The sequence below is a fragment of the Chiloscyllium punctatum genome, chromosome 41, assembly GCF_047496795.1.
Source record: "Chiloscyllium punctatum isolate Juve2018m chromosome 41, sChiPun1.3, whole genome shotgun sequence".
NCBI classification, from domain to species: Eukaryota; Metazoa; Chordata; class Chondrichthyes; order Orectolobiformes; family Hemiscylliidae; genus Chiloscyllium; species Chiloscyllium punctatum.
Window position 1 is genome coordinate 64,485,183 of NC_092779.1, and position 20,713 is coordinate 64,505,895.

The window sequence follows — 20,713 nt, forward strand, 5'->3', positions numbered from 1 at the left end:
AACTCCAGTATCTGTTTTCGATGTTTTTAATAAAAATGTCAATGGGTACGAGGAGAGAATAGGACAATGGCACGGAGGGATAAACATTTTTTTGTTGGACTCTGGCTGATTAACCAGCTTAATAGAAACACAGTGGCGAGGGCTAAACATTCAAAAGCACATTTTTGAACAAAATTTGCTAAGCCATATATATAAATAAAATGTGTGTGTGTGTTAATATAAAATACACATATAAATATGAAGAATAGATGTTCAAAAACCTTGGTCAGTAAACCAGGTTTGAAAGAGGAGGATAAGGTAAAGCAATAGAGATGTTAAACAGAAGCTTGGGCATAAATATTTGAAGCTACCACTGACAAAGATGAAACAATTTATAAAGAAAGCATGTGCTTGCAGTCAGAATTAAAAGAGGGCAGAGATTTGAAGTTGTAACTGGAGCAAATGACAAAAAATATTAGATAGCTTACTTTACATTAGTGGAAATCTTATAATTTACATATTAAATAGACATTATTCTCTCCCAGCTAAGTCAGCTGTTTTAGCCATAGACAATGTAGTACATTTCAAAAACATTTAATCCATTGAAAGGTGAGTAACCTACCGTTTGACATCCTTTGGTGTCTGAGGATTCCATGTCATTTTGACCTTGTTCAACAGAAAATAGATTATGACAGTACTAAGGTAATTAACTTATGCCTATAAAACCAGACTTTGTTCTTGCCACCTGTACAAACACAAGTGTTCAGTAGCATTTAAACTTTTTTGAAATTTATTGCCTCAGGACAGAAAACATACAGTTTACAAATAACCACAAGGTATTAATGAAATTGAGTATACACATCCATCATGTAATAAGAGCAGTAAATCTTAACCTGGGTTATCAAGTAACATAATACAAAGTTAACTGGACATTTCTTGAATATTTGACATTTGACAAGCTCAAAGAAACTAAATACTTCTCCATAGTTACATTATTGCACATCATTATTTAATAGTGATGTGCAATAATGTGTGAATTCAGTGCTTTTAACAATTACATATTAAAATTTGGAACAAAAGTTAAAATTTACAAACAAGTACTTATTAGCCACTTTGTACCACAATTCACAAACTTACAAGTGTTTAGACATTTCTGAAATGGTACAAATGTTGAAGTATAACCCAATGTTTTTGTTTAAAGATTCTTTTTTAACATGTTCAGAAAAAGTCAGAAAACAAACTACAGTTAGATCATAGATTGATTTTATTGTAACAAAATAAAAGGCATAGGGATGGGTATATTAATAGGAAGGGTTTAGAGGGATGTGGACCAAATACTAGCAAATGGGATTAGGTCAGATTAGGATGTCTGGTCAGTGTGGCTAGGGACTGTTTCCAAGCTGTATGATTAATTTAACTGAAATAGCTTTTTGCCTTAAATCATGTACACGATCAGTAAATGTTAAGAATATCCTTCAAACTAGGAAAACGTGTTGATAATATACCATTATTGTTTAAGAGAACACAAAATTTCTAACAGTAAGGTTGTTTTCCAAGTAAATTGAGAGACTAACAGCAGTGATTGACATGGCTTTCACGTTTAACCCTTAAGACTTAGAGATTTCCGAAACAAACATATTTAATTTCCAAATAATCATCAATACCATATTTTGAGCCTTCCCTCCCAAGGCCGGACTGCTTAACTCCACCGAAAGGTGCCTCAGGGGTTGATAACAGACCTTCATTTACACCAACGATGCCAACTTCTAACTGTTCTGCAACCCGCCAAATCTGAGCATGATCTCTGGAGTAAAAGTAACCTAGAAAGGTAGATTATAAAGTTTACTGATAGTTGTTTGAAGTTGGATATTTTTTATTACAATATAAGAAACTATTTCCTGATTCAGTCAGAGTTGAAAGCAGCCAATCACATTTTTAGCTTTAAACAGCACTCGTGCCTTACAGATATACTCACCAGCCAGACCCACATTAGAAGCATTGGCTATAGTCACAGCTTCTTCTTCAGTCCGAAATCTGTAAGTACAAGAAAGCAGAGAACAGTAAAATCTTACAGCATTGAAAACCATTTAACCTCAATTACCAGCTACTTTAAAAGATCGACTTTGTTAGTCTACCCAGAGCCCTGACAGTTGTTTTTGGTACATCTATTTACCTTTTGAAAGGTGTTTCTGCTATTTTCGGGCAGTAAGTACCTTATCATAATAAATATTAAGTAATGAGAAGCTTTCTAATCAATTTCTTCAGGATACCTTTTACGTTGTGTGTGCTGGAGCAAGGGTGGATGGGTGGGACTATAAGGAAGGTATTGAGTGAAACATTATATGTGGAATTATTTTTGAAGCAGCCAAAATGCTAGAAATACTCAGTGGAGAGGGAAACAGAGATGATGTTTCGGATCAATTAACATTTTCCAATTATGAAGAAATACTTAACAGTGTTAAATTAAACATGTTCAGGAACCTATATTAGCTCCCAGCCTTGCCTACCTTTTATAGGATATGTGCAGCATGTGTGTTCATGTTCTTGCCCTCATTTCGCAGTATAGAAATGACTACTTTCACAGCAAAAGTAAGAAACAGACAATTCCATTAAATTTGCCTTCATTTCACCTTGCATCGATATGGTCCAACTCTGACTCTCCACCAATTTCTCTACCTTTGGTTACTGGGCTCACTTACCTCAATGTCAATTCCTCACCCTCACATCCATTTCCTGTTTCTGTTCTGACAATAGAACTTTCTATAACTGTTTCCGATACATCATCATTTTACCTCACCGAGGACTCCTCACACCCTGAGTGCCTGCCTCTGTCTGTCCCACTTCCATTCCTTATCTCTCCTGCTTTTTATCCCGTTTTCCTCTGCCCTTTTACTTGCTTTAAACTTCCCATATCTTTAACTTTTGATGAGAAGGCCATTGTCCTGAAACGTTAAAACTGTTTGTCTCTCCACAGATGTTGCCCAAACTGTTATGTATTTAATATGATTTTGAGGTGCTGGTGTTAGACTGGGGTGGACAAAGTTAAAAATCAAACACCAGGTTATAGTCCAACAGGTTTATTTGGAAGCACTAGCTTTCAGAGCACTGCTCCTTCATCAGGTGGTTGTGCAGTGTAATATCGTAAGTCAGAATTTATAGAAAAAGCTTACAGTGTGATGCAACTGAAATTATCATTGAAAAAGACCTGGATTATTACAGATGAGAGACTTAACAAACAATTCAGGTCTTTTTCAATATATAATTTCAGTTGCATCACACTGTAAACTTTTGCTACAAATTCTGTGTCTTATAATCTTATACTCCACAACCACCTGATGAAGGAGCAGTGCTCCGAAAGCTAGTGCTTCCAAATAAACCTGTTGGACTATAACCTGGTGTTGTGTGATTTTTAACCTTGTATTTAATATGTTCTGTTTATATTTCAGATTTCCAATTATTGCATATTTCACTTTTGGTACATCAAAATGAATTCTACTTTAAAACCAAAATGACACGAATCTATTCCAAATAAGTGAGTTGACATATAAATGCAATAAATACAATGATTAAATTACCAAATTACTTTAAAAAAGGAAGGGCAGTTGGATCTGAGGAATATGCTTGAGAAATGCAAACTATTGCAAGTGGACAGAATCAATATTCCTTCTAATATCTAGTCGCTGCACAGCGACAGTTTGTTGTCCTGCATGGTTCCTTTCGGATTGCTGTGTGGTCAAACATCTTAGAGGAAATGTTGGTTGTGTACAACTTGTTTAATCCCATGTGGTGCAACCATAAAGTTTGGAGGGAAGGCTAGGCAGAACAATTGTAGATTAAATTTAGTACAGATTCACAAATCACTTAGGGAGGACAGGAATACTCTGCAAACTGATCTGTCACGGTTTTGGGTGGTATAAAGATAAAGTAGTAGGTTTTAGTGCATTCATTTGTGCTGAATGTACAAGTGCAAAAGAGCAGCAATAAAGTTGACTGCATGATGCAGCCAGAGTCAGAGGAAGTCCAGTTCAAACCAAGTGTATGGATACATTTTACCTGGCACACACAGTCTTTAAATCTGAATATGGTCTTTGGCAGAGTACCCACAGGTGTATTGTGTATATATGCAACAGCTTCAGAGGGCCAGGTGAGAGTGCAGCACAGATTTACTAAAATGACACCCAAATTCCATGAGTTAAGCTACAAAGGAGAGATTAAACATTTTAAGGAAGGAATGACCAGACTGTCACAGGTTAAGAGGTCTTGTGGTTGAGGTTTTCAAGTCATTAAAGGGAACAGATCGGTAGATTGGTGGAAATTGACGTTGGTTGGGCACCTTTCACAGGATGCAATTAGAAGGTGGTGGTTGTTGGCAGGAAGTGGCAAATTAAATTAGGTCAATTGTTCATTTTTAAATCCAGATTGACAGATCTTTAGATAACAAAGATATTAAGGAATATAGGACAAAATAGAATTTATGGAGTTTGATTGTAAATGATCACAGTATATGTGAAAGAGGCTCAAAAGGTGAAATACCCTAATTCCTCCTCTTATTCTCTACATTTTGACATGCTTGTGCCACTCTTTGAAAGAACTAGCCATTTACTCCCATACCCACACATATCTTTCCCCCCTCATTTCAATTCAGTTGAAACGTGGTGTTGAATCTACTTTCCTCATCCTTTCAGATAAATCATAACTCTGTGTAAAAACCCTCTTCTCATCATTACTTTGACCTATTGTTAAATATTTTAAATCTGGGTGTCCTGGTTATATTGATCCACAGACCTCACATGACCAAATGAAAACTGTATACTGTATTTAGGGACAATTGCTCTGGGGCTCACCACATTCAGACTGGCCACTCAGTTGTCAAACACCATAACGCAAGTTGCATTTGTCACCAACCCACGTACAGCTTTTCTGTTGTACCTGAACTTAATCAATAAATTGGTATTTTCACATCTGACCACCAATTAAGTGAAAAGATACAATACCTGATTTTGTGATGACACTGGTTTCATATTTCAGTCTTAGTTACCACTTGGTAATTTACTGGTACTGGTACTAATTCAGGTGCTTTACCTGGCATTTAACAGTTACTTTGTTTTAAAAGACTTATGCTCCAACCAACATTTACAGTTAACTCTAGTCCTTCAATCCAGAAAATTGTGATTATGGTGGCAAGAACATTTACTCAGGATTTTAAGGACTTGAGCCAATGTCCCTTTCTGTTACAGATATAAAATTGTTATAAATTTGCTTCTAATAAATGCTGAAAAAATATTGAAGATTTCTATACTTGAGAACTGGTGCCAAAGGCCCAAATGTTTCCTCCTGTGTACAGAGCATGTCCGTTGTGACGTTACAAAGAAGAGTTGGTTCAAAGAATGTTGCTCCAGAACGGTGTCGCTTTCCCCCGGTCACAATGCTGGCACCACGAGACACTGCATCACTTATCTGACTTTCCACCTGGCCAGAGAATTAAGAAATAAAACGGTGCACTTCAGAATCAAAAACTGAATTTGAATCTTAGCATGATCTTATCCATTTCTTTGACATGAATAGCCACTTCTGACCCTCGAAGAACCAATATTAGCAGTCATGCTTTTAGCTGTTTAGGCTCTAATTTCCTCATTCAATCTCCATACCTCAGCTCTTTAAGGTATGCTTTAAAACCTACTTTTTTTGACCTAGTTTTCAGTCACCTGTTCGGACAGTTCCTGATTTAATTTGATGTCCAATTAGGTTTGTATTGTACCTTGGAACATTTTACTTTATTAAAGGTGCAATATTAATGCAATTTGTTGTAAGTTAATTTCACACAATTGATGTAGCATCCCTAAATTGCTCTTTCTGACAGTTTCTTCAGAACTAATAAATGAAAGAAATGTTGGAAATCTTCATGGTAACATATTTGTTCTTAATGTTGGTAGCACAGAATACCTTGGTTAAATATTTCTAGTTTGTTACCTTTTGCACTGCACTTTCATTGATTAATGGACCTTGTGTAGACTGCTCGTCAAATCCATTTCCAACACGCAGTTCTCTCTGCATAGCCTCCACCATCTTCTCTATAAAAATGTCGTGGATTCCCTCCTGCACCAGGAACCGATTCGCACATACACAAGTCTGCATTCAAGCAGGATCCCAAAGAAATGAAACATCAATATTCAGGTATGCAGCACTAACAGGTTCTAGACAGCAATAAATGAAAGAGAGGTAGGACAGTCGTGAAATTTCCTCACTAAATAGGAAAAAAAACTAAATTGCTACAGTAGAAATGGTGCAGTACCTATGTACATGATTATAATGGCTCTTAGGAACAACAGTAATAATAACGTGATTCAAACATTGCAAAAAAACAAATAATAACTGAATCGGATTCAGAACTCAAAAATGATTGGTTTATTGATTGAAAGCAGATTAGTATTACAACTATACTGATAATTCATTGGAATTTTCGAAACATTGAAATTAACTACGGGGTAGTTGTAATTACTTTATAGTGATAGTTCTGGATAATACAAAAAAAGTGAGTGTTCAAGAGCTGATTTTATAAAATCATGAGCCTTTTCATTCCTTTCCATTTCCACCAGCACCAAAAGGAAAATAGAGTGTGACGGAATCCTACAGGCAGAGCACTGACACACGCTGCCAGAGAACAGTAATATGGAGGTCAAATTTTTCAAATAACTTTGGCTGATGGCACAGGGGATTTAACTTTCAAAAGAGGTTTTGAACACCTTGAGTATACAGTCACAGAACTGAAAGGAATTTAAATTTAGATTAGAGTGGTGCTGGAAAAGCACAGCAGGTCAGGCAGCATCCGAGGAGCAGGAAAATAGATGTTTCGCACAAAAGCCCTTCATCAGGAATAGAGCTGAAAGGAATTTAATACATTTCAAAGAAATATTAATTTTCACTTGCTGTTGGCAGTCCCTTAGAACGAAAAATGATGACTGTTAGACTGGCTGAGTCTTCGTGTAACAGATAAGCCCCAGTTTGAATCCACAGTGGGGGTACATTGTGTAAGAAGGTTCATTTTGTACCTCTGGATTGGCTTCTTTCTTCCACTACTGCCTTTGTTTTTCCTTGCTGGCAGGTTTCTGAGTCTCAACGTGGATTTGTGCTTGATGATGAAGGAGCTGCATTGACAGGCAGTCTGTGTTTTTTTGAGTGGTTACTGCGAGTGTTTTAGGGAGACCAAGATAGTAATCTTCTACCTTTTCCTCTAGCCATCCTTTGAACATTAGCTAACTGAGAGCTGGGAAAAGAGAACTTGCCATGGGAAACAGTTTCTAGGCATAGGCCCATCTATTGAGCTGCTTTTTCAGGAGCAAGGCTTCGATGTAGGTAGATGCAAGTTCATGAAGGATGCTTGTGTTTATTATATTTGGTTCCCAGGAATTAATGTAGACATCGCTGGTGGAAACTCCCAGGCATATTAACGTGACATCAACGGGTAGGCCAGGTTTAACTATGGTAAAGGAGAATGGTCACATCAACAGCCTTATCAAACAGGACCTCTGGAAACCAACAAAGGTCCCTGTTGTCAAAGACATGTCATTGCAGCTTGAAGAATACTGGACCTTTTCCACTGATGGTAGTCCCTTGGGAGTTATGGCTGTGGGAAGTATTGCATATACCCCAAACTTCCCCTTCACCCTGGTCTATGCAGTTATTAATAACCAGAGCAGAGGAACAACAATTCATACTTGGCTTTGTTCCACATATCACAAAACAATCTCGTATGTTTCTTTAAAGCAGGTTTTTAAAATATCAGAAGTGATTTGTCTAGTTTTAATTTCAGAATAAAATAGCCTCAACAAACTCACGGTGAAATTAAGGTAATTTTCAAAGGATCTACTTAATCCAAGACTTGAATGCTGCTTCAAACTACTCACTTGTCCAGAGTTTCGGAACTTGGAGGCCACGGCACCAGCAACGGCTCGATCGAGATCAGCACTGTCAAACACAATGAATGGAGCCAGTCCACCCAGTTCCATCGAAGCCTTCTTCACAGTATCAGATGCTTGACGGAGGAGGATCTGTAAGGTTCAATTGTAGCTCATGAGAAAGAACAATTCTACATGCAACCTCAATCTATAGGAAAGGACAAGTCAGCCATCTTGCCTCTATGCATAATACATTAATTAAATTATAAATAAGGAGTTCAAATTTTCTTGTACATAGGGAATAGATATATTCTATTATTAAAAGAATAATAGAATAGAAATGTATTAAATAATTCAAATAATATTCTATTATTCTATTCGCTAATCACACAAAGCAGTCATTATAATCATTAAATATCAGGTTTGCAGGTTGATAGATCAATGTTCTTTCATTTTAGCAAAAATAATCCACTAGTATATTTATTCAAAGTTTCTGTTTACAAAGAGCTATCCTGATTTACAATAACTATTCTGAGGTTACTCTCATTTTAAAGAAAATTGCTTTCACTCAAACAAATAAATTTATAGATGTCTCATTTTAGTTCCAACTTATAACATAGTGCACTTCAATGACAGCGTAGGACAACTAGCATTAACGAGATGGGGGGAGAACAAAATTTGATGCCATTGTGCCTGCAGATTATGTCCACAAATAACAGAACATGAATGATTCTTAGGGTGGGTACTCAGGGGATAACCAACAGTGGTTGTGGATTTTACAACAGTAAGACTGGACCACAGGAAAGAGTGCCACACGAGAGAGCTAATGGAAAAGAATGAAATATATAAGTGTTAAAAGAGGCAGGAAAGGAAGTAATCATCAATGACAGCTGTGTAGAATGCCAAGGGTGAAGTCATGTAATTATTGACAAATCACAAGTTGGAAAGACTTCTGTATGACGACAGACTGGATCAGTTAGGACTGTACTCAATGGAGTATAGAAAGATGAGGGACAATCACATAGAAACCTATAAAATCCTAATGGCTAAACAGGATAAATGTAGGAATGATATTCCTGATGATCAGGGAGTCCAGAACCAGGCGTCACAATATAAGGATATGGGATGGGCCATTTAAAACTGTGATGAGGAGGAATTTCTTCACTCAGATGGGGTGAGTCAGAGGAATTCTCTGCCACAGGAAGCGATTGAGATCAAAGCACTGAATATCTTCAAGAAGTTAGATATAGCTCTTGGGGTTAAAGGGATCAAAGATGTATGAGGAGCAAGTGGCAACAGACACTGAGTTGGACAATCAATAATGATCATATCGAATGGAGTAGTAGGTACAAAGAGCCGAATGGCCTACTCCTGCTCTTCTACGATTTCAACTTGACTGCATGAAGTAGTTTGGGCAGCAACATAATGTTTCATATATAAACCTACACTCACAGAAAGATGCAAAGAACTGCAAAGAACTATGAATGAAGTAGTAAAGATGTACTTTTAACGACTTGCCTATTGGAGGCTTTACAACTGCAATTATAATTACACAGCTAAAAGAATATGCCAGGGATCAATTACAGAGTATCTGTCTTTATAGAATTCCAGGACTTGACTTGGGACAATGAGCCAGGTTTAAGTAGGGATAGCAACAGGAGTAGATAATGCACAAGAAATATATCATAAAGTTCTAAAACACCAATATTATTGAACAGATTATTCGATTGGACCTATGGGATACCTTTCCTATTTATCTCACAGTATTTAGGCTATTCATTATAAGCCAAATTACAACAGTTGGCAAAAGTTACAATGAGATTAAAAACAAATCAGAGTAACCTCAGTTACATTCACTTTATACTTTCATTCAATGAGCCATCCTATGGATCAAACTTCTTACCTAGATAATGAAGTAGATTCCAATGGTTTATTACATTATAACAATTGTTATAAAGTACATTAATGTCTGTTTACATATTCTCCAAGGATTTATTGTCAAATTTCAGTGTATTAATCCTGTACATCTTGGAAACTAGTTCCAGTATGAAAACAAAAACATTACTCTAAATGTCTCATGCAACTTGACTGAATATTTTCAAGGAATAAAGCATCAACAACTTGCAAGTAGGTCAAGCAATGTAACAAGATGCATCAGTAAAATTCAGCTCATCGTCAAACACCAAATACCCACCTTTCCAGTGGCTGTGGAACCAGTAAAAGAGATTGCAGCAACAAGAGGATCTGTACAAAGCACCTCTCCTACAGAAGGCGTTTTGGTCTTGGAAGAGGGGATTACATTGAAAACTCCCGCAGGAATCCCAGCCTGTTCAGCAAGCTAATAAGAAACAGCAATGCACTGCATTAACTCGTAAGAAACTGTTACTTCCGGAATTAAAGAGAGCTCTTTAAAAAGGTTCCATTTCAAAGTGGTAAGAAATATAAAATCAAATATTTAACTTATTTTGTCTGAACTCCCTAAATATGACCTACTAATCCTGAATGATTCACCTCCAGTGTTCTTTCCCTCCATGATGCAAAATCACACTAGTTTCATGCACATCTCAAGCAAACTTTAAGATGGATATTCCAATATTTTTACAGAGTACAATACTTCAACAAATACATAAATGCAGTTAAATATAAACAAATCTGTAACTGTTTTTATAAACCTGTGATAATAACATGTCTTTAAAATATTACAGAAGGGATTTGATTAGGCAAGTCGGGAAGAAACATTACTTGTCTGATTGGGAATCAGTGACACAGAAGTCACTAATTAAAAATGGTTATTTAATGGATTCAAGACCGGACATTCTTTACATCGTTTTGTTAGAGCAAAAGCAAAGCAAAGTCAAAGAAATACCGGAGACACCCACCACTGCAACTTCTAATACAAGAGTAGCTAAGCATTTACAGAAACGCTTTTCTCTTGAGTTCACTGTGATAACTAATCATGATGTTTGTTAGAACAGACTTGCTGCTAGAAATTTATTAAATAGTTCAAAGATGATAAGAATAACACCCACACTGTGTGCGTGGGATACACTGATCTCAAATAGATCAACATGTTTTCACTTACAGATCATGGACTGATAAGATACTGACACAAGACCAATTGTAAACCAATAAATTAGTTAATGAGCTGACTTATCTTTCAAAGTCAACATTACTAATGTATCTGACACTAACACTAAAAGGCAAGGTATCTCTGCCTGTTTGACTGATATCCCGTCTCATTATGCAGAATACAATAGCTTGACTGCTGAAAACCATCCCCAACTCTAGTATAGAGGTTCAGCTTGCTAAACCACTCAAATCACCCAAAACAAGTATGTGGTACCACTTTATTTATAATTGAAACTCGTCTGCAATGGTTAGTAAAAGCAAATTAGGTGCTGAAAATATGAATTAAAACAGCAAATGCTCAATACATCTAATAGCATTTGCAGAGAGAGAGAGAGAGGCAGAGTTAATGTTTTGAGCTAAATATGACTTCTTTGGAACTGAATATAGAACAGAATGGTACTGGGGTTCTGAAGCTCACATTGAGAAGACAAAGACAAACCCCAACTTGAAACATATGGATGAGCAAGATGAATATGTTTCTTTGGTTTTCTATTCACTGAAAAGACAAAGTTAAAAATCACACAACACCAGGTTTAATTGAAAGCACACCAGCTTCAATCACCTGATGAAGGAGCGTCGCTCTGAAAGCTAGTGTGCTTCCAATTAAACCTGTTAGACTATAACCTGGTGTTGTGTGATTTTTAACTTTGTACACCCCAGTCCAACACCGGCATCTCCGAATCCTGAAAAGACAAGGACTTGATTGTGTAAGGTAATAAACAAAATACAAGCAGATGGGTTCAGGTGACTTCATAGAACTAAGGGCCATTCATATGATCCTTGGAGAGGGCAAGGAGCAGTCACCTCCTCAAAGAACGCAATAAGAATTGTGAGGCATGACTTGCCCCTCACAAAGCCATGCTGACTGCCTTCAATCGTGCTATGCTTTGCCAAATAGTCATAAATCCTATCCATCAGAATTCTTTCCAAAACTTTGCTGACCACAGACATAAGACTCTGGATTAGTGGTGCTGGAAGAGCAAGATGGGAGGGTTGCTATATGGAAATGAGATTAATTGAAGCATTACTCACTGTAAATGTTCATCTTATCTCTTCCTTGACATATAAAATCTGAGGTCTCAAATAATTTCCTTTTCAGTTTGCAGCTGCTATGTATATTCAGCGGAACTCACCTCTGCCAGTGCCAATGCAGATAGAGGAGTATCTTCAGCTGGTTTCACAACCACAGTGCAGCCTACAGCCAAAGCTGCCCCAGCCTTTCTTGTGAGCATGGCACTAGGAAAATTCCACTGCAAATAAAACAACAAAAGTTAGAAGGTTTCACAGAGGTTAAAAGGTTAAATTTTCTTAGGGTACGACCTGATGAAATCGAAAACATGAACAAGGATACCATGGCAAAACAGCATAATAGTTTGGCAAATTTCCCTATTTCCTGATTGCAATCTCTCACACTAAATGGTATGTTATATTGCAACATATAGATGCCTGCTGCACTTCTGCCTTTGATTCACATTGCCATGGGTTAACGGCTACACCTGGGATGTAAGCAAAATGTAAAAGCAAAGGATGCTGTCGATTTAAAACTAAAAACAGCAGACACTGGACAAACTCAACAGGTCTGGCAGCATATGTGTAGAAAGAAACAAAGTTTATGTTTTGAGTCTGATATCATTCTTCTACGCACTGAGATATGTACTTTCTCCATTAATGTATTACATGACTCCTTTTCACTGAACTCTACTTGTCATGTTTCTTCCAATTTAACCATCCTATGTCACTTTTAACTCTACATTTATCCTCGCCAAGATCTACAAAAATTATAACAGCGTTTCCTACATCAGAGGCTAGATTATTAATTAAAAAAAAGAAAAATGTAACAGACTCAAAACTGAAAGTTGGCATTTTCTAAATGGGGAAAGGCTTCAGAAATCTAAAGCACAAAGAGACTAAGCAGTCCTAGTTCAGATTCACTGAAAGTTAACATGCAGGCAGTTTGGAAAGCAACGTTAGCATTCATTTTGCAAGGGCTAGAATTCAAGAGCAGAGATGTAGTACTGAGGCTGTATCAGGCTATGGTTAGGCCACAGTTGGGGTATTGTGAGCAGTGCTGGGTCCCATAACAAAAGAAGGATGTGTTGGTCTTGGCAGGGGGTATCCAGAGGAGGTTTAAAAGATGATCCTGGGGATGAAAAGTTTGTCATATAATGAGCGATTGAGGACTCTGGGTCTGTGCTCAATGGAGTTTAGAAGGACGAGGGGGGATCTGATTGAAACTTGCAGAGTATGTAGAGTCCTGGATAGAGTAGATGTGGAGAAGACGTTTTCCCTAGTAAGAGAGACTAGGCCCCAGGACACAGCCGGAGAGGGAACAGGCGACCTTTTAGAACTAAGATGAGGAGGAGTTTCTTCAGCCAGGGATGATGAATCTGTGAAATTCACTGCCGCAGAAGCATGATGGGGCCAAGTCATTGAGCATACTTAAGAGAGAGATAGATGTGTTCTTAATTTAAAAGGAGAGAAGGCACGAGGATAGGTGGGTTTGAGAAATGTATCACCCATGACTGAAGGGCAGAGCAGCCTTGAAAGGTCAAATGACCTATTTCTGCTCCTATCTCTTCTGGTCCTATAGTGCCTTCAAAACTGAAAAGTAATAGACTTAAAATGGACACCTGGGGAACACTGCTGTGAGACATCTTCCAAATGGGAATCACCCACTGTTAGGACACGAGGTAAACCCCTCTGCTAATTTAAACCAGAGATACAGAGAAGTTCATTTCGTGCCATAATCTGTGAAATTTCGAGTGGCAAAGAACTATCACAAATGTCATTATTTAAAGGAAAAATTACAATTTTATTCTTTAAGTCCAAAAGAGAACATTAGGCAACAACTATTTACAACTCCTTTCTCTTCAACCTACCTTTTACCTTGCACTCTACAATACTGGTCCGATAAAAACCCCGATTAAGATTTACAAAAAAGATCATGTTTCAAAACTAGCCAGCTGTGTCGATTCTCCTCTGTAGATTTTCCTGGGTTGTCTTATCTTTGGCCTTCTGCTGCACAACTTTCTTATTGACAGGTACCCTTCAGAGACCTATTCTGCTAGCAGTCTGTTGATGCTTTGCTGTTTGTTGCTATTCTCCACAACTATTCAAAATACCCAATTTTATGTAGCCCAAAACATCAGACTGTCTCGTTGGTTTGATGTCATCAAAACATTAAAATTCAGATTCGACTGGAGTTTGGTATGTTGGGGTATAATTTAAATTAATTAAACAAATTTGAATTTATTGTGTACCATAACAACGCAGCTCCAGCTATTTATTTACAACCGAATGTTACATTTTTAAATTGCTCAACATAACTCTATGCTTTCTGTCAGTCCTTGTCAGGTTTCACTCTCTCAAAGGTATAGTACACACCTCCATCTTCATAACACCCACTCAAAATACAATGGGACACGAGGTGAATCTACCTCTGAAACATACAGATTATGTGAGAAAATTAACTCTCAGAGCAACCAATCAGAGAAAATGGAAGGATAAACAGGGAACTGCTGCTCCTCCAATAATTGACTGGTTCTCCCTTTGACTTGCTGCCAACAGTTAACCTATTCTATCAGCACGAAATTTGGTAGTTTGGAAGAGGAATAAGCAGCTAGCTAAGTATGTGCTAGCTGTGAAACAGTCTCATGAGGATCTTTAATGGCTAGATGCCTATTTGTTGAGGCCAGCGGGACAGAGAGTGACCGATTTACTGAGGCCAGCCTGGGAGCCAGTTGCCTTTCTGATGGCCTGGGAACCAGTCACCATTTTGTCAAAGCCAGAAGTCTTTTGTCAAGGCAGCCTTCTGCTGGCTCCAGGATGGGGTTTTGGAGAGGAGGAGGTTACAAGGGGTTGGGAAAGAGAGGAAGAGGCTGCAAGGGGGAAAGGAAGGGAGTCAAAGATTGTAAGGTGGTAGGGGAGTGGGGGAGTGGGGGAGTGGGACAGCAGAATAGGTGAGAGAGGGAGTCTTTAAGGTAGTGGGAGAGAGAGGCTATGAAGTAGAAAGAGATGTTTTAAACCCATTAAAGGAATGTTCAGCTAAGCAGAAGCAAGCAGTCGGTGCTATTGCCAATTGTTATATTTGTGATCCGAGATGCAGTCAAATGGGTAGTAATTGTCATGGGCTGGACTGGCCTGGGGGTTGGGGGGAGGTGGAGAGGAGGAGAAGTATCACGCCTTCTATTCACTTATCAAAATCCTCTACTTTCTGTCACTGAGCCATTTCCAGGAACAAATCAGCACTGATTACTTAAATTCAAAGGCATTGATCTTTTTTAAAAAAGTTCTCCCATAAGTCAATTACTAAAATCATGGTGAAAATCTATATAAACAATCTCAAATGTACTTTGATCAATATCATTGTCTCCAATAATTGAGTCGTCACTCATACATGATTTGCCTGCAACAAATGTTTGCTGCCTTTCCTTGATAAGTCTGTATTTTTCTGAACTGCAGTTTATTTTGGCTCTAATAATTATATTTAATAACTTTCTCAATGCCAGTGTTTGGTTAGCTTGTCTGAAGTTTTGTGATTATCCCTCTTCTCCTTTCTTGAGTAATGATACAAGATTAGAATCCTTCCATTTCTCAAATCCTCCTGTTGTATTCAACGAGGGTTGAAAGAATGTAGCATATGCATCTATTACTTCTATTCTGATTCTTCAGCAAACTGAAGATTCATATCTTTAAACCAGATGAAATGCTAATCCTTCCAGTATAACTTCTCTATTACTATACTGTCTAAGACTTTTTCTCTTCTAGAGAGCAATCGCACGTTTTCCACTTCTTTTGTAACAACGGATGCAAAGCTTTAACTTAATGCTTTAGCTATGTCATCTCAATCTGCAAGAAAATTTCCCTCTGTTACAAAAATAAGTCCAATACTTTCCTTACCTAAGCTCCTACAATTTAAAATGTTTGCTTTTTATTTAATATTGCCCATTTTTCTTTGATAAATGCATGAAATGTGGCAGAAGAGGCTTTGGTTGGACTCTCATCTAGATGACAACATTCACGTAGATGCAGCCCTTCGTCATTACTGTGGGAGCCAATTAGCCACTCAAGTCTTTTAATTCGGACTTGAATGCACCCAACCTTCTTATCCAGTAAAACCTCCATCGGAGTCACGCCACGACTAGCAGAATCACAATGTTGACTTAAACCCTTACCATCCATTTGTGTTCGTCACAACAAAGCACATGACAATGTTCTTTAGAGCTCTAACAGTAAATCATCCTACTACTGGAGTAGCATAAACCAGAATTATAATCTATCAGGGATTTTGCATAACCAACCCATTAGTAGCATGGCATTGCTTCAGTTCAACTGCAACATTATACATTGTGAGCATTTTGCAGTATATTTCAGGAACATTGGTCCTAATAAACAATAAATACAACACAATCCCTACAGTGTAGAAAGAAGCCATCTGGCCCAAAGAGTCTGCACTGACCCTCCAAACATTATTCACCTAAACCCACATCCCCATCCCACAACCCCACATGGAGCATTTACCATGGATAACCCACATGATATGCACATCCCTGGACACTATGGGGTATGTTTTCTTAAGCACGACCAATCCACATAACCAGCACATCTTTGGACTGTGGGAGGAAACTGGAGCACTCAGAGGAAGCCCATGCAGGCATGGGGAGAACATCAAAACTCCACACAAACAACTGCCTAAAGGCTGGAATCAAACCCGGATCCCTGACACTATGAAGCAGCAATGCTAAGCAGTGTGTCACCCACATGAAAATGTTCTTTGTCAACAAAGGCTTCAATGATGTAACACTAATGATACACAGGTTGATGTATTGCACTCACAGGAGTTATAACAGCAGCTACTCCTATCGGCTGCTTCAGAATTAGGATCCTACGGTCAAGGGAAGAAGTAGGAACGACATCTCCATACACTCGACGAGCTTCTTCTGAAAACCACTCCAGGAATGATGCAGCGTATAATGTTTCACCTAAGGCTTCCTTCAGTGGTTTTCCCTAGAGAGAATAATTTGCTAAGTGTTAGAATTACTATGGAAAGAATGCAGAAACAACCGTAAAAGTATTCACATTTACGTTGTACAGCACTGTCAGCACACAGCCATATGCAGATGGAAGTAGACTCCTGCTTAGAATGAAAGCAACAAATCTAATCAATATGCAGCATTACAATCTGGTTCAGAAATCAAATATTAAGACAAACATAAAACTAAATCAATCAATAACATATTAAGAACGATACATAAATACTTCTGACATTGTACTCCATGACATTTGCAAAACAATATTTGGCTGGTCCTGTTAACTATCAAAGCAAAGTAATTTGGACTTCATACTGTTGTGAAGTTGGGTCGAGTACTTGTAGATTGGGAGTCAGGAAGTGAGAATTTGGTGTTTGTAAAATGCTAGGGGGGAAAAACATTCCCTTTAAAGATTATGCACTTTTTCTGTGCTTAGAGATTTAAAATGGATACCTGTGAGCAGCAGTTTGAAAGTTTGAAAGCACACACAGAGTCTGAACTGAAACATTCGAATTGAAATGTTAGCAGGCCAAGCAGCAGTGTTTTTTTTAAACCAGACAACAGGCTTCTGCATTTAGCCAATCAATTTGAACCAGGTGCTTAGATACCAAAACCCTATTAAATTTAAGTCTGATGGTCTTGACAACATAGGGCTAATCCTATTGTAAGAAATATTGAAATGTATGAAAAGGGGGCAGTTGGACAAAGACCCCTGAGCTAATGGCTGTCAGCTCTCAAGAGATAACCGCTGGCTCTAACAGCCTCCTCTGTGTCTTAGGGAAAGCACTATCTCAATAACAATGGTACAAACAGCACAACTAAATAATATTCCTGACAGAAGAATTGGCGGAGAAGGCACAGAATATCCCTGAAGACACCTAACCTGGCTGTAATTTTGGAGAGACTGAATTCAATTTTTTTTAATATGAGTGAGACTTGTACTTATTGGAACAGCATACTATTAGAATCTTGCTTTATTCGGGAATAGTTAGCAGTTAGGAGGGTTTTATTCTGTTTGTTAATGATTTAGTTAATTTGTTTGCTGTTAGAGTTAGATAAGTAAATTGTGACTTGTTAATTTTAAAGTGAGTATCAGGGATTTATTTTAGTTAACCACTAGAAGTTGCTGAAAAGCAGGTTACACTATTTTTCACATTCCTTTTACACATTATGGAGCAAGGTGCTCCTCTTTGGGTGTTTCGGTTTTAGTTCTCAGTGGGAGTGGGGGTGGGGGTGGGGGTGAACCTCCACTTTATAACACATACAAACAATAAACTGGCAGTATAAACCCAAATATACAGGGATAATTTTGAGAAAGACAGAGGCAACCTAAGATGTGATGGATGAGCAATGATGAGTAAAGAAAGCCACAATGAGTGGGCAGGAAAAGATAAAAGAGATAAAAGAGGGGAGATAATGGCAGCCACAAGAAGACAGGGTGGTGTGAAGATATAGGTCATAAGAGATGGAGTGGAGTGAGAAGATGAGGCTATTATAAGATGTGGAGTTGGGGTGAAGCAGGAAAGAAAATGGAGTGAGCGAGACATAGGTGTGAAATGCAAGGGAAGGTTGAGGCTGCAAGCAGTGTTGGGGATGAAATAGAGGCCACAAGAAATGGGCACAGAAAGAGGGAGAAAGAATGTTAAGAGTGTAGGATATAGGTGGGAGATGGAGGTCAGAGGGTGGGGGGAGGGGGAAGAGATGCAAGCCTCAAGGGGTGTATGGGGTGAGAAAGGAGATGGAAACAGCAAGATATTGGAGGGATAGAGGCAGAAGAGAGGATAAGACGATAGTGGCTCAGGTTGCAAAGGACAGAAAACAACTTTAAACCTGACAACAGGGGAATATTCACTTTACTTTGAGCCAAGAAGACTTTAAATCACTAGGTCATAAATTTCTTACTAATTAATTAAATACATGTGGAATCTCCAGCTCAGAGTTGCATAAGGGAAAAAATGTAGTAGATGCCATTGTCATAAACATGGTCAAAAACTTAGGCTTGACCTAAGATGCAATAAAAAGGGCAGAAACTGCCTGGGTAAAAATTCCAGCTTTTGAGGTGAGTTGGAAATGCATTAGACGTGGTCTCATCAGTCTACATTTTGTCCACTGTATCTCAGGCAATGGTTGACGAATTGATTTGATTTATTGTCACATGTACCTAAGTACAGTGAAAAGCTTTATTGCAAGAAGTATAGGCAGATCATAGAAACCAGGGACATACAGATCATAGGGTGAAATAAAACCTTGGACAGAGTAAGGTATACAGGTCACACTGCAAAGGATGTGTCTGAGAACAACATTACTTAAACCTACTTGTGCACATGTTCAAGCTTCTGTATCTTCTGCCTAACGGAAGAGGTTGGAGGAGAGCTTTACTGGGGCGGGAGGGGTCTTTGATGGTGTTGGCAGCCTTCCCGTGGCAATGATTTGCATAATTGGAGTCCATAGATGAGAGGTTAGCTTCCGTGATGGTCTATGCTGTGCACACAATCTCCTGTAGTTTCTTATGATCCTGGGCAGAGCAGTTCCCTTACCAGGCCAGTATGCACCCAGACAGTAGCTGTGTGTAGAAGTGTGTCAGTCATTTTGGAAAAAAAGTTTGTTTCTAATTTATGTCTTAAGTCAATTTAAATACTATGGTATCTAGAAAATTAATGCTTTTCTTGTGTGCTGTGGCTTTGTGTTTAATGAAGGGCTGATAATTGGGGATATTGATGAATTCTTCAAATTCTGATTCTTTGCAAATACGAATACAGGAAGTATTGGTATTAGCTGACTGTATCATTGAATAAATGAGTTCAAGAAAGCAGCTCACCAATCTACAGCAATTAGGATAGTCTACAAAAATTTACCTTTCCTGTAATGCTCACATTCCTTGAATTAATAAAATAAAAAGGTGAGTGACATCTACCCTCTGTGAACTGGAGGGTCAATCACCTTACTGATTCGAACATAAAAGGACTGCAAATTATATTGTACTTCTAAGCTGCAAACTAAAGCTCACCAATACATTCCAATTTGTAGAGTTTCAGGTAAAAATAAAAAGTAAACTGAAACGAGTGAATATAAAACATGCTTTTACTTAATAGCAGTTAACTTTTAAAAGAGAACCAGGGTATGACCTGACCCAAATGAGAAGAATGGTCAGTAATTATATCTTATGCTTTGAAGTGATACACAGCAAATATTTAAGTCATAGAATTAAATAATTTTTAAGTACGTTTTTCCTCCAGCCTTTTAATATTTTGTTTTGAAAACTTGAGGTTGTATATGCAAGCTCGAGAAATGACAATTACTAATTATGAACCCCTTAAATTTTATGACTTAACTTTTTTTTATAAATTTCAGAAACATATGAAGTTCACATTCTTAAACTGAATTCCAATTTCAATTTTATTGCAGGCACAAAGGATGGAATGCCTCCTGCTTGATTTGCTATGTTCATCTTCCTGTTGCTGAGGCACTGGCAAAGGAAGTCAGATAGAAAAAACTTTTGATAATCTATTTGTCAGAAAAAAAACTAAACAAGAGGGATTCTGAAAAGAAACAAAGTTTCTTTGATATGACGGAATTGAACATTATGCTTGCAAGGGTGAAGTAAACAGATGAATAGATTAAGAGCAAAAGAGGTTCTGATCTCTTGTCATCTGAAGGAAGTAGGTGGGAGTGAATGGCAAA

The 20,713-nt window shown here is 37.9% G+C and overlaps 1 protein-coding gene and 1 long non-coding RNA gene across 2 annotated transcripts in view; both read right to left on the bottom strand.

Moving 5' to 3' along the window:
- Positions 1 to 20,713, bottom strand: part of LOC140465092 (uncharacterized) — a 959,861-nt gene that overhangs the window by 718,619 nt on the left and 220,529 nt on the right. The gene's annotated exons all lie outside the window — the stretch shown is intronic.
- On the bottom strand, positions 752 to 19,620 carry LOC140465099 (succinate-semialdehyde dehydrogenase, mitochondrial-like). The gene is made up of 9 exons (XM_072560968.1): positions 19,570 to 19,620; positions 16,839 to 17,009; positions 12,137 to 12,253; positions 10,069 to 10,212; positions 7,884 to 8,027; positions 5,950 to 6,108; positions 5,279 to 5,448; positions 1,955 to 2,013; positions 752 to 1,799 (listed from the first exon to the last, which is right to left on the bottom strand). The coding sequence occupies exons 1-9, from the start codon at positions 19,618 to 19,620 to the stop codon at positions 1,594 to 1,596; spliced, it is 1,221 nt and encodes a 406-aa protein (XP_072417069.1). The 3' UTR covers positions 752 to 1,593.

What these genes read in the sequence shown, in the direction of transcription:
- LOC140465099 (XM_072560968.1), bottom strand. Translation starts at nt 19,620, where the DNA reads ATGACTGACACACTTCTACACACAGCTACTGTCTGGGTGCATACTGGC. An exon ending in TCTGGGTGCATACTGGCCTG is followed by an intron (nt 17,010 to 19,569) that starts GTAAGGGAACTG and finishes TATTCTCTCTAG; the next exon opens with GGAAAACCACTGAAGGAAGC. An exon ending in AGTTCCGAAACTCTGGACAA is followed by an intron (nt 6,109 to 7,883) that starts GTGAGTAGTTTG and finishes GCTTGAATGCAG; the next exon opens with ACTTGTGTATGTGCGAATCG.